At 46.8% G+C, this 14,421-nt stretch overlaps 1 protein-coding gene across 3 annotated transcripts in view; it reads right to left on the bottom strand.

Annotated features, from left to right (window-relative positions):
• Window positions 1-487: 487 nt before the first annotated feature.
• Cd59 (CD59 molecule (CD59 blood group)) overlaps window positions 488-14,421 on the bottom strand; it is a 16,956-nt gene continuing 3,022 nt past the window's right edge. For all 3 annotated transcript variants that reach the window (XM_059261026.1, XM_059261028.1, XM_059261027.1), the window contains 3 exons: window positions 9,094-9,172; window positions 3,431-3,532; window positions 488-1,779 (listed from right to left, as the gene is read on the bottom strand). In XM_059261026.1, coding sequence (XP_059117009.1) covers window positions 1,532-1,779; window positions 3,431-3,532; window positions 9,094-9,154 — 411 coding nt within the window. In that variant the 5' untranslated portion in view covers window positions 9,155-9,172 and the 3' untranslated portion in view covers window positions 488-1,531. The remainder of the gene's footprint in view (window positions 1,780-3,430; window positions 3,533-9,093; window positions 9,173-14,421) is intronic.

Raw genomic sequence — 14,421 nt, 5'->3', positions numbered from 1 at the left:
TCATCCATTGGCTGAGATTTTGTTTTCAGAAAAGCATCATTTCTGCGTAGCTGTCTAAAATAATACACATGATTTATCTAATAGATTATATAATCAAGAAAGTTTTCTTTTTTGAATTTAACACCCTTTTCATAAGAAACAGTTTGTGAGGTTAATAAAGAAATTCCTTCTTCTGCAAAAGTCAGGCTTCAGCACATACAGGGAACAGTCTTCTCCTTTTTTAGGAAGGAGGCTTCCAAACTCTGTGCTAACAGACAGCACGGTGGATGTGCTGTGTATGAATTGTGCTGAATCACTGCAAAGCCAACAGGCTGGAGATAGGCAGGTAGAACATACCCGCTCGCCTGCTGTATTCCTGGAAACATTTGGACATCTCAAATGACAGCCAGCCCCACAGTCTGTTCCCACTGCATTCATCCTTCATGCATGAACACGTGAAGGGTCTTCCTGCTAGGTGACATTTAAAATAAACACACTTACGCCCCTCTGTCATATAGCACAGGCTGTTTATTACTTCATTATGTGGAGCAAAGTCAAGATAATCTGCTTTTCTAAGAAATGAGAGGGAATAGCTTAAATACAACATTATTGTAGGCAATTACATTTTTCTAAAAAAAGCTGGGAAAGCCTATGCAAAATTTAGAGATGCAGGAAATTGAAATTTAGAGATGCGGGAAAAGTCAAATTGTAGTCACTGGTACTTCTATTAAAAAATAGATGGACTTTTTGTGTTTCCTTCTTTCTTTTTTTTGTTATTGTTTTGATTTTTCTTTTTCTTTCTTTTTCTTTTTGGAGGCAAAGTCTTACTATAGTTCTGGGTGACCTGGAACTCACTTTGTGGTCAAGCTGGCCTTGAACTTATGGCCATTCTCCTGCCTAGGCCTCATGAGTGCTGAGATACTAGGCTTGAGCTGGGAGTATGCCTTAAGGGTACAGCATTTGCCTGTATGCTCAAGGATCTGGGTTTCATTCCCAGCATTATAATAAAATTAAAAAAACAAAAAAAAACCCAACAACATCACTGCTCCTGACAGTTCACATCTGGAATACTCACAAGTTTTTTTGTTTTGTTTTTTTTTTTGTTTGTTTTTGATTTGCAAAGGCTATGAAAGCATTTTATGAGTGTGACAAAATGATGAAAAGAATCCCCCTGGTTCACTCACTCCTAAAGGTACTGACCGAACCTCTCAGCTACACTCTAGGAACCAGAGAGACATCCCTGAGGGTTGCCAAAAGCCCACTTAAGCTGAAACAGAAAGCCAGTGCTCCCAAGGGCAAAGGAAGATTCAAAAAACCTATTGGAGTTGGATCCACGAACTTCACCCTTAAACTTCAAGTGGGCCTTCCCTGTGTGCAGGGCGGTCCTCCACACTGCTTAGATCCCTTCCTCTTGTCCACAATGTTCAGATAAACTTTATTCTTTCCCAGAAGGATATAATGGAAAATAATAGCTTTGGAGTGCTGCTGCAGCAGCAGCAGCAGCTGCAGCAAAAAAGGTAAGAGCAGAGGTGCTCCGGAGCTCCAGGACGACCTAGAAACACAGCTTCCAGATGGCTGCCAGCACTGAGGTCCCCAGCAGCGCAGTCTTCCCCGACAAGGAGGTCGCCTCATCTTTTGACCCGTTATTCCCTTTCTGGCCATCACTTTCTTCTTTGAGGTTTTTGTTACACATGTCCACCTGGCAGCATCTGTACTGTACAGTTGCCAGTTCTAACCGGTTCAAAATGGTCATGGAATTGCAATCCGAAAATTTCCAACACTGTTGATAGACTTGCCTTCCTGTGGAGAGACACACAGATGCTAAGAAGCCAGGCAGGTGCAGCTCTGAACCTGCCACTCTGTGTCTCCAAGCTTAGCCTCCGGGAAGAGAGAGGTGTGGGCAGAAATGGGCATCCCAACTTGGGTATAAAGGGAAACAAGCAAGTGATGGCACACCTCCAAAGGGAGAATTTCCCATAAATCTCAAGTCTTGTCAGAGCCAGTGTGTGAGTGTGTGAGTGGAGGGGAAAGTTATAGGCAGTTATATTTCTACTTAAGAGGGAAACTTGGTGATACCTACTAAGATTTTAAACACATGTTGCCTCAGATCAATCAATTCTACTTTTACAGAGAAGGAAAAGAGACATAATACTATTTTATCTGTAAAGCAAGCACTTAAAAAACAAAATCTATTCATGAATCTGTTTACTACATAGTGATAGAGAGACAAATATTACTTCATACCTATAAGGAGGGCTAAGGTCAAGGAAATGGAATGAACCAAAACATATTGGACGAAAAAAAATTTCAACAAAAAAGAAAAAATGGAATGCATGATCTTAGTACTCATGAGGGGATTACTACACTTTCACCTGAGCAGTGAAGGTGTGGAGGACTGTCTTCCTCCCATACCCAATGAAAACAAACACTTTGAACATAAGGCCTGGAATTATGGCTACACTCCAGGAATTTACATAACAATTAGCAGGTATCCTGTTTTGAAAACAAGCTACCTTTGATTGGCCCTTACTTAATTGAACGGTTTTTCCTTCCTGGGGGAAAATATCCTTGAAGGCAGTTTTTTTTCCTATCTCTTAGAAAGAAAGGGTTTTATCTCGTACATCAAGCCATACTGAAATGGCCCCTGCTCCCTACTATCATTAGTCACACACATTTACCTAGCTTACAGCTCCAGCCACTAAAAACAGAGGACAGCTGCTGCCTTCTTCCCAGGCGACCATTTCCTAAATTCTTAAGTGGAGATTCCACAGTTCAGCCAACGTGGAAAGGCAGATGATACGGGCTTATGGGCATTATGCTCCTTCCCTTGCTCACATGCGCCCTGATCTCTCAGGCCACTCTTCTGAGTACCGGCAGTGGCTTCTCAAATGCATCATCTTCCTTATTAGTCACAGGACATTTATTATCCTCTGAGCTCATCCCGGGCCCCCTCAGGACTCCATATGTACTAGATACATGGAGTCAGACAGAGGTCTGAACAGTCATTTGAGACAGGCCAAGGTCAAAGTTTTGATGCACACCCTTTTCTCCATCCTTGCGTCCCTAGCTAGGGCCTGGCACACTGGAGGTTCCCAGAAGGTTGGGAGGCAAGCAGATGATCACTATTAAGAAGCCTGAGTTTTGAAATCAGATATATTTCCAAATTCAAATCCTATGTGGATTGCCTGACCTTCGCCTGGGATGTTACCCGAGCCTCCATTTTCTCATCTATCGCAGAGGAAGACGGCCCCAAGGGTTGGTTATGTGAGAAATGTCAGATTTGTAAGAAGTACATAGGAAACGCTTAGTGTCCAGTCCTTCGTGAGCAGCAGGTGTTAGTGAATAGCAGCCATTGCTCGGTGAGCACAAATGGAGTGAGATTAGGAGGGGTCCAGGTTTCCCAGGTCCTCATCCCTGACAACACTTAGACCAGAAACCCGGGGGCCCTTACCGGACACAGCGATGAGGCAGGCATCCAGGTTCGGTGTACAAGTCGTATTCGTTTTGCATGAGGAAACGGGGTCCAAACAGTTGTAGCACCTGAGGCTAACACCTAGAGACAGGAAGAAAGACTGTTGGCTTCTGTGAAACCACAGGTCTGGGTCAGCTTTTTTTAATCTTTTGTTGGTTGGTTGGTTTTTTGTTTTTCAAGATAGGGTCTCTCTATGTAGCCCTGGTCAACCTAGATCTCATTCTATAGACAAGGCTGGCCTTGAACTCACAGAGAGCCATGTACCTCTGCCTCCTGAGAACTGGGACTAAGGGTGTGTGCCACTACCACCTGGCTTTATTTTTCATTAAAATTTTGACAATTTCATACATGAATACAATATATTGTAAGCACATTCACACTCTCCCTCTTACCCCCTAAACTCTTTCCTTTCCTCAAATAGTCCCCTTCCTACTTCTGTTGTGACTGAGTTTCACTGTGTGTGTGTGTGTGTGTGTGTGTGTGTGTGTGTGTGTGTTTCTTTTCCTACAGGGCTGCCTGAAGCTCAGCCACCCTTGGATTGATGACACAGTAACCATCTAAACTGAGAAGTTCATGACCTGCAAAAGGAAAAAAGCAAAATTAACTCAGCAAATCCATTTCTTTCTTCTTTCTTTCCTCCTTTCTTTCTTTCTTTCTTTTTTTTCTTCTTCTTCTCCTTCCTCTCCTCCTCCTCCTTCTTTCTTCTTTTTTTCAAAAAGAGGGTGCCAGAGTGCAAATTGGGCTAGCAAATGCCAACAGCAAAATCACTTCCATCTTTTGCCCCAATGTACGTGGTGACTGCCTTTCATCCCATTGGTGGGAACTCAACTTCACAATGTGACGCAGTTGGTTAACCCAGCACAAAAGGGCAAGAGGGAGATTGGAGAAAGATGGTCCCTTGTCAGCTAACAGGAAAATGACAACAACAAAAATGCATTCCTCATAGCAACCAGCCACCTACATTAGAGGAAGCAGGTGGTCACCGGTGCCCTTCACCTGGGGAAGGAAATGCCTGTTAGGTTTGAACCAGGGGCTAACCAGACCATGCTTCCCTCTAGTCTTAACAGATACTAGCAGGCACCCCACCAGGAGGATGTCTGTGACTCTGTGACAGGCTCCCTAGGCATGATCCCCTCCTCCAGACTTAAGGGGAAGAAATCTAAATCCAAGAGGAGCCAAAACGACCTTTCCATCTCCAACAGCCCAGTTCTCAGTTCTCTGAGTTGATTCTGGGATCACGGATGTTCCAGAGAGCAGCAGAGAGCTTGTCAGAGTTCCAGAAGCCAACTCCCTAGGTGTCTGGATTCCAGCAGCATGACAATAGCCAAGGAGCTTAGAGACCTCAGAGGCAAAGGGCACATTTCTCATCCATCTAGTGAATGCACCTGAGGTGCATTTCCTCCATACCTCACATTCATTTTCTGGATTCCTTCCTCTCATTTCTCCACAGTATAAGACACTCCTCCCTCACTCCCTGCCTCATCTCCTTGCCCAAATTAAAAAAAAAAAAAAATCCTTGCTTTTCCAAGCCTTCTGAAGATCCCCCTCTCCCTTCAGACCCCGCCACACCTCTGACATTGAATAAATCACATTTGAGACCTTACAATACTGTGAACCAAAGTTCCTCAAAAAAGCTGGAGCCTTACCTGAGTCTTCTTTGAAGCTGATTAACTGGTTAGAGTTTCAAGGACTGTGGTGAGTCTGGAATGGGAATTCCAGAACCAAATTCCTTTGAGCCATCTTTAGCCCTCTTAGTCATTTAGGGCTCCCCTCTGCACTTGACCAACCAGTTTTGTGACCATTAGGTAGATTGTTTGGAATGTACAGACTGAACACTCGTTTCTAACTAAGCAGAAGGCTAGGAGTACAGCCAGAGAGCATCTGAGGCCTATAGCAGAGGCCCCCACCTTGCTTTAATCCATCTACCTCATGTTTCCACCAGTGCATTCCAGTAGTGTCTTGATTTATGACTTTCTTGGTTCTGTCCCTACAAGATCTCATCAAACTGCTTCCATGTTGGGACATGGAATTTGGGGTAACCTAAATCTGTCTTCCTGGGCCATGATCACTCATGTTTGGCTCCAACATAAACTATCTCTTATCCCCTTTGAGATGAGAGTTCTGTTTTTGCTTTGATGGGTACCTGTTAGGATTTGGTCCTTATTTACGTCCTTTAATTACGTCATCAGCCTTCGCTGGCTTCCCAGCCTAAAAAAGCGGTTGAGCCCTCTGTGGACTCTCTCTCTCTCTGTTCCCTCTCCTTTCCGCTCCTTCCCCCCATCGGTCCCCCTCTCTCCCTCTCCCCCATCTCTCTCTCTCTCTCTCTCTCTGTCTGTCTTTCTGTCTCTCCCCCCCCCCCAATAAAGCTCTAAAAAGGTAACCATGGCTATGATTCTTTTAATCTCTGGCCGCCGCCGCGGGCGGTGACCAGCCATGAGGGGCAGCGCCGCTGGCATAACCAACAGTACCTAAGACAGAAATTCCAGGGAAAGCTAGCTTAAGTGTTCAAAACAACAAGGAGCTAGCATCTTTGCATGCAGACTGAGAATCCATTTCGGTGGCAGGAAGACAACTGACTTTGCTATGATTACTGAACTCCTTGAATTAGCCACAGAAAAATGAGCCCAAACACAGACTTATAAGACTTAGCCTGAGTGATTTAAAAAAAAAAAAATCCGCCGGGCGGTGGTGGTGCACGCCTTTAATCCCAGCACTCGGGAGGCAGAGCCAGGCGGATCTCTGTGAGTTCGAGGCCAGCCTGGACTACTAAGTGAGTCCCAGGAAAGGCGCAAAGCTACACAGAGAAACCCTGTCTCGAAAAAAAAAAAAAAAAACAACTTTCCTGGGCTGGAGAGATGGCTCAGTGGTTAAGAGCACTGACTGTTCTTCCAGAGGTCCTGAGTTCAACTCCCAGCAACCACATGGTGGCTCTCAACCATCTCTGGCGCTTATAATAAATAGCTAAATCTTAAAAAAATAATAATAATAACTTTCCCAGCCGGGGAAGGTGGCGGTACATGCCTTTAATCCCAGAAGCAGGTGGATCTCTGTGAGTTCGAGGCACGCCTGGTCTATAGAGCTAGTTCCAGAACAGCCAGGGATACACAAAGAAATCCTGTCTTGAAAGAAGCAAACAAAAACAAAAAGCTTTCTGTCTTTCTCTCTTTCTCACCCTTTCTCCTCCGCCTTTAGCTTCACACCCACATTCTCTGAGGAAGGGGACTAGGTCTATCCCAAATTTATCACAGGGCAGGTTGACAGTCTCAAACCGAAGCTTGCTCCCCTGACAGTTGCAGATGATGACTGTAATGCCAGGAAATGCAGCAGGAAGACGGATGAAGAATGAAATGTGATGGGACAGCGGCGGACCACATCACAGCGCACCCCAGCTAGGGTTACCAAAAGCTGACGAGAGAGGTGGGCGAGGACGGAGTCATGAGCTGGAATATGCACCATGCTTCCATTCTCTCCACGGTGCAGTGAACAGTCTCACTGGCGCCTCAGACCGTTTGGGTGGGGACAAAGGTGATGATCTGCAGAGTTCCTCATCTATTAGCAGTCAGAGTGTATCTGCTCTGAACACTCCCACACTGCAGGAACCTTCCATTTTCTGTGCTCATCTGTTGCTGGTTCCTCCACCCCAACCCCCAACCCCTCCCCCACTGCCAAAGGCAGTCATGCCTAGGATGTTAGAAGAGTAGGACATGGGCAGAAGATAACGCTTGCTCTTTATAACAACACAGAGTGGGTGTTCCCACTGTGCCAGAAGCGTAAGAACAGCTTTCTTCAGAAGCCAGGAGAAGGGTGCCCAGAGATGGACAGTTTTTAGTGCAGTAGCCTGGGAGTGGCCTACAGTAAGTGAAAATCAGGAACTCCTGTGGCAGACTGGGGTCACATTTTGACATGCTACTTTTATTTCATGCATTCAAAATCTCTTGTGAGTATTATTTCATAAGTTTGTAACCCTTTGGGGCCTCAATTTTGTCATTTGTAAAAAGGAGATAAGTACATAATCTGCTACATTGGCAAGTGGGTTAAGTAAGTAAATACGTGAAAAACGCTTAGACTAAAGATAGGCATGTGCATGGTAGAAGATTACGTTTATTTAGTTGTTGCTGCAAACATCATGACCACTATCTCGGTGGCACAGGAAAATGGTGGGTTGGAAGGACAGAGCTCAGAAGGCTGTCCTCATAGCATGGAGAGGGCAAAAAGGCCTTGGGTACACAGACAAGCACTGGAGAAGCCAGGAAAGTTAAACACACAGCTCACCTCCTCAGTGGAATGAGGTGCATAGCTGCTCTTGCCGGAATGCCCAGGATGCTGTAGTTTTACACCCTGGTGATCCCCGCTGTCTGAAGAGACAGCCTCTGCCTGTCTCTCCCAGAATTGATGTTGTTCCTTATATAAGAAGACTTCCCCCCTAAATCTCAAGCATTGCTTTAAAACCATAAAACCTACTCTTCTGAGTGATCTCACTTGAGACTTACAACAGCCTAAGTAACTTCTGTGTTACCTTAGGGTCAGGCCCATCCTGACACCCACAGGTGTTGGTTTACCTCAGTCAAACTCCCTAGACCCTAAATCTTGGGCACGATCTCTGAGTCAACAGTCCCCATTCTTTCGAAAGAAGCCGGATGTATTTTGTAAGGAATCTCAATGTAAACATGCCTTAAATTGTGCATTCAGGACTGAGTTAATTGTTATCTGAATGCTTTTTTTTTTTTTTTTTTTTTTTTCTAAACTGTGCTGTGCTTAAATATAACTAAAGTAAAATGATCTGGGCCAGACTCTAGAAGTCTTGGCCCAGAACTGGTATCAAAATCTGGCTGAGCCAAGTCTCATTCTTGTCTCTTCATGGGTCATTTTTTTTCCTGCCTGCTGTGAAGCCTGTAGGGGAATCCCCACAATCGTGGGCCCGAAGGTGTTAGCATCCAGGCTAGACTGCTGCTGCTTTCCTCTGTAAAGGAAATAGCCATGATCCTCACTGAGAACCCCTAACCCCAGGTTCCTCAATAGGAAGGCAGGCTCCATTTTCACTTCCCCAAGGAAGCGGCCGACTCAGGAGTGACAAAAGCCACATCCTCCACATCAGAGATAGCCTGGCTGCAGACTTGTGCTGTGAAACCTTCCCCCTTTGAGACCTGTAAGGTGCCTCCACTTGACCTACCTCATCAGAGCACCTACTGCTTGCTGTCTGTCTGTCTATCCATGGCATTAATAACTCTAATAAACTCTTGCCCAAAAGGACAGCTTACCCAGTGTCCCCCTGATATCCCACACCTGAGATCTTTCAAAAAGGACTTGTGTAGCATTATAAAGATGATATCTGCTCGAATCCCAAAGTAGTATGTGGTGGGACAAGGGAGAAACCTGATCTCCACCCCTGTTAAAAAGAAAACAAGCTAACTAACAACAGTTCTGTAACCTAGGATGGGCTTTAACTCAGGCAGACACCCCATGGAAGGCACCCCAGAGCATCAGAGTTGTCACACAAGCAGGATCTGGGATACTCGAAGCAAAGGAACCAAAGCTAGGTCTTGATGAAGGACTTGAGGCCAGCGGCAGCAGCTCACACTCCCAGAGGCCCAAGAGAAAGGAGCACCAGAGCCAAGGGCAGTCTAGGGGTCTAGATCACTCACCTGTGGAACAGAGGACAGCCAGAAGCAGCAGCAGTAAGAGGAGTCGCCTTGGAACTCTCATTGTGCCTGTCCACCAAATCTGGAATGAACAAGAGTTGTCACTGACTGACAGATACCTTCCAGCTATTTCCAAAACCACACGCTAGAGTCCAGGGAGGTCTTGGGAAAGGCACAGAAGGCTAACAGAACAGGCACGAAACTTCCACTGGGGTGGGGTGCATTAACTCAGGGCAGTTCTGAGTAAGGCTGTGATGGTCCTCTCTTCTTGCTTCAAGACCTCGGCTAGTGAGGAAATGTCTATCTTGGGGAGACGGGCAGCTATGCAGGAGTCAAAGGCTTGGGCAGGAACCCCACCTCCCCCACCTCCGACCCTTAAGGTTTGACTTAGTTCACATAAGCCAGTGTTCATGGCCACACAGGGAATAAATCTATCCTCCCCTGGGCCAGGGATGCTTATCTAGCCCTGGGTTTGATACTCAGTGCTGTAAAAAGGAGGAAATACCACCTTCCCCATTTGGGGTGTTTAGTCCAATGAAAATGTGAGACACCTGACTGACATGGTAACTTCAGCTTCAGTTCTCACGGCCCTGCCCATGCTGCTGAGTGAGCTGGAGTGCCCTTTCCCTAGGCCAGGCCACTAAGTGGAGAGAGCCTAAGCAAACCTCTGGAAGGCCCCAGAGAGCAGCAACAGCAAAGCCTGTGAATATAGGGAGGTTCAGTTGCCTAGGCTTAGTGTCTCATCACTTTAGGGAAGTGAAAGGACCAGGCAGATGCCATAACAGGCTGCTCAGTCTTCTCTCAGAGATCAGGCCTCAATTTCAGTTTCCTGAGACTTGAGCAAGCAGTCTCTGAGAGGGCCGTGAACAAAAGACATAGTCCTTGCAGTAGCTCCCTTTCTGCACGCACTCTGACTGCTCAAAGTTCAGCCAGATGTTTACTGTCTGGGACCCCTCACCAACTTAGAGTTATGTGCATGAGTCAAGGACAGAGCCTAGACCACTGAGTCAGCCCCCACAGTCAGTACGTGCTAGGCCAGCCAGCCCCCATGGCAGCTCAAAGGCAAAGCCTGGGACTTGTGCTGGACTGCCCCCAAAATGATAACTGTAACCCCCAAGCAGTAAATTCAAAGGTTACATACCCTCACCCAATTAAAAGAGAACAGAGATAAAAATAAATCAATCCAAGTTGCACCTGTGCAAAACCTCCAACCACTCCCCCCGCCACAACCACCCTGAAGGGCTTGCAGTTTTTGCCTTTAAAAAGCTAGCCTCACAAAGAAAGAGCAACTCCTCCCTGCCTCACTCTATTGGGTGTAGGCATGAGTTCCCTGTCTAGACTTGTATCTACAGAATAAACCTTGCTGTTGCATTCTGGATATCCACGGTCTTCAGTGGTCTCTTTGGGGTTGTGATCTGGGTATAACAGGAAGGAAGCAGCTCCGGGGTAACCTTGGTGATTAGTCCTCACTACATCAGTGACCAGGTGACTAGTAACAAGCAGCAGGTGAAAGGGCAAGTGTGGAAACGCCTAGAACATTCCTTTCATCCGATAAAGGAACCAAGGCACAGAAGGTTCCAAACCTCCCTACACGCCAAGTTTGGGGAGCAGGTTTAAGAAGTGTCTCCACCCTCCTGTACACCTTGGGGTCCACCTTGAAACAGGGACGTGACGGGTCATTTAAACCACGGGCTTCTGCCTGCCTTTCTCCTGAGACCACAGGCCAAGGCTCAGGCCTGGCAGACCAAAGGGGTTCGTGGTGGGTTAAACTACAGGTGTCTTCAGGGTTAGAAATGTGAAGTTCTGGGGGTGTGGACTGCGTCACCAGCTTCGTGTCTTTGAAGGTGGTCTGCTGACCAAGGTCAGGGGAAGATCAAGAAACTAAAACAGGCGATTTCTTCATTGTTCATTGTAGAAATCGGGACTGAGTCACCACGGGGTGTGTGTATTTCAAGGACAAAGAGGGCCCGGCCCTTTCCTTACAAGTGGAGGACCTCTTTCCTCGGCGGCCAGCTTCCTGCTCTGTTACTCATGTGAGGAGGACTCTGAGTACAAAGGATGATTACAGACTCAGGTTAGGCAGGACTTGGGGTATAGAAAACTACTGCAAGGGAGCAAGGAGAGGACTGACCAGAAGTCCTCAGATAGACAGGAGGGCCTCGGACACCTTCTGAAAGTGAGGGCCAGCTGGGGCAGGCCTTGGCATTAGGGGAGGAGGGAGGTGGTCCTGCATCCACTGGGGAGGTATCGGTATCGGGTCAGGAAACTTCCTGAGGAAAGGAACCCAACATAAACACCACTGCGGGAATATACATAATTCCTTCCCCACATCTGCTCTGTGACGAGGAGCTGACAAAGCGTATCGGAAAGAATGAAACTGCTAAAGATCGGGGCTTCTGAGTCCAGCTTAGAGGTCTCCCAACAAAGTCTTGAAGAGTTGTCACGTTGTTCTGGCCACTTATTTGCTATGTGCTCCCTCTGGCCTCCATTTTTTATCTAGTGAGACCTGTTACATGGACTGCAAAGAACGCTGCACAGCCAAAGGTGGCCCCCGAAAGAGGAGGAAGAAGAGGAGCTGCCACCGTCACTGAGACTAGGAAGTCACACGGTTCCCCAGAGGAGGAAAGCAGGCAGAGAGGGGCAGCAGGGAAGAGTTGGACCAGCCACCCTAGCATCATTAGGGAAGAGTGGGACCAGCCGCCCTAGCGTCATTAGGGAAGAGTTGGACCAGCCACCCTAGCATCAACAGGGAAGAGTGGGACCAGCCGCCCTAGCGTCAACAGGGAAGAGTGGGACCAGCCACCCTAGCATCAACAGGGAAGAGTGGGACCAGCCACCCTAGCATCAACAGGGAAGAGTGGGACCAGCCGCCCTAGCGTCAACAGGGAAGAGTGGGACCAGCCACCCTAGCGTCAACAGGGAAGAGTGGGACCAGCCGCCCTAGCATCAACAGGGAAGAGTGGGACCAGCCGCCCTAGCATCATTAGGGAAGAGTTGGACCAGCCACCCTAGCATCAACAGGGAAGAGTTGGACCAGCCACCCTAGCATCATTAGGGAAGAGTGGGACCAGCCACCCTAGCATCATTAGGGAAGAGTGGGACCAGCCACCCTAGCATCATTAGGGAAGAGTGGGACCAGCCACCCTAGCGTTGAGAGTAGATGAGAACATCCCAGCTCTAACCTAAGGCAGCCCTCAGATTCTTAGTTTGCTTCCTATGCCTGGCTGGTTGCCGTCAGTAGTTTCTTTAAAAAATAATAATAATAATTTAATTTATTCTTCAATAATTCCGTACATTTATTCAATGTATATTCCACTACTACCTCTATCCAACTCCCCCGAGTTTCCTCTCATCTTTTTGTCCTTTTTCCCCCTCTCCTAACAAGAGTTCCACTATGTAGCCCGGGATGACCTAGAACTTAGTATGTAGCCAAGCAGTAGTGGCACACACCTGTGGTCCCAGCATTCAGGAGGCTGAAGCAAGTAGATCTCTTGAGTTTGAGGCCAGCCTGGTCTACAGAGTGAGTCCCAGGACAGCTAGAGCTGCACAGAGGAACCCTGTCTAAAAACAAAAACAAAAACAAAAACACCTTATGATGTAGCCCAGGCTGGCCTCAAACTCACTGAGCTCCGCCTCCTGAGTGCCGGGACTAAAGGTGCGCACCACCACCGCCAGCTCGTGTCCTCTTCTTAAACTGTATTAATAACACCCTGGGTCCAATTAGTGCTGCCCAGATGCACATCATCACTGGCAGTTTCCACGACAAGGCTGCCGGAGATTAAGGCAGTTGAGGAAGTGGCCTTGTGTAATGATGCCAAGACAGGCCACTATTGCCAAGAACAGAATGCTTCTTCTGCCTGACGCGTCAGAAAGGAGAACGGCCATTGGCCTGAAGCTGCATTGTAAATGCCTTAAAATGTTGACAGTAACAGTTAAGTGAGATATAAATCCTTTATTCTTCCTGATCCTTTACTCTCTGCCCTCCCCCCCAAGTGCATTCTATAATTAGCCAAGTATTGTTTTTAGAATGTGAAACCACAGGAAAATTTGCACATTGTACATTTCCTTTTTAGTAGCCATAGATCATCATCTACATTTTAGTAATCCCATTTCCAGTTCCCAAGTGCTGCGGATGTTCCTAGAGACTACACTGAGGACCAGCAGATCACAGTGACCTAGCCCGAGGGTTGAAAGTGACTCTCTCAGCAGGACTGTAAAATGAGCTGTTAGTGTTAATTAAATAAGTAGAAGTGTCTTCTTGTCCTGCAGGGCCCATGATTACACCGCTTGATACAACTTGTTACCAAACACAAGCCATTAAGCTTGATTGCTACTTCACTGCTGTTTGGGGGCAGGGGTAAATGTTACAGGCCAGCGATAGTGTTAGTGCCCCTGACATAACGATGCAGTTAATCCTTACAATAATAATGTGAGGTGAATGTAACCACTTCCTGAACTTGAGCGGCTGAGAGTGAAGAAGAGCTAGTTTACACGGCAGCAGCTGCAGGCAGCCGAAGTGACCGCTCTTTCCGGTAAAACTATCCAGACCCGACCTCTAAAACCTGTGACTACAGGCATGCTCTGGTGGGGACCTTCAATGACCCTAAGGTTATGCACATTATTGTCGCTGACTCAGTTGTCCCAGTATAATCCCAGGGTCCTCAGAAGGGAGAGGAAGGAAACAGAACCTGTCAGAAATTGGAGAGCAGAAGCAGAGGCGGGACATGAAGAACATGATAAACTCATCTTACTACTGTTAACTTTGAGGACAGGAAGAGCTCCCTTGGCCACGGCATACTCATGGCCTCTAGAATCTAAGAATGCTCCTTAACTAACACCTCTCAAGGAAATCAGATCTGGGTTCTCCAGTCACAAAGGCTTCCCTCTGCCAATACTTGCATGAGTAAGGGCATGGAACCCATGTGTTGACCCCAATCAGACTTCAGGAAGATAAAGGAACTGTTGTCTAAAGCTATTTTTTTTTTATCCATTTGGCAGCAATAAAACCGAATATAAAGCCAAAAGCATGATGTCATGTACCTATAGTCCCAGCTACTTGGGTGGCTGACCCAAGTTTTAGACCCATTTGGTCAATAAGGCTAGACTCTGAATCCAAACAAACAAAAAGAACAAAACCCCAAAGCTGCTATAACCAGCAGCCTCATTCCTGGAAAATGGTGAGACAGCATTTCAAGCATAGATTTGAGCTTGGAACCATGAACATAGATGGAGATTGTAATTTGGCTTCCAAAATAAATGCAGCTAACAAAAACAAAAACAAAACAAACAAAAAAACCTGCATAAGATTCTCTCTCCCTCCCCTCTTTCCTT

The sequence above is a fragment of the Peromyscus eremicus genome, chromosome 4 (assembly GCF_949786415.1).
Source record: "Peromyscus eremicus chromosome 4, PerEre_H2_v1, whole genome shotgun sequence".
In the NCBI taxonomy this organism is placed as follows: domain Eukaryota; kingdom Metazoa; phylum Chordata; class Mammalia; order Rodentia; family Cricetidae; genus Peromyscus; species Peromyscus eremicus.
Note: the sequence above shows the minus strand (reverse complement) of the source record. Positions and strands in the feature narration are given on the sequence as shown.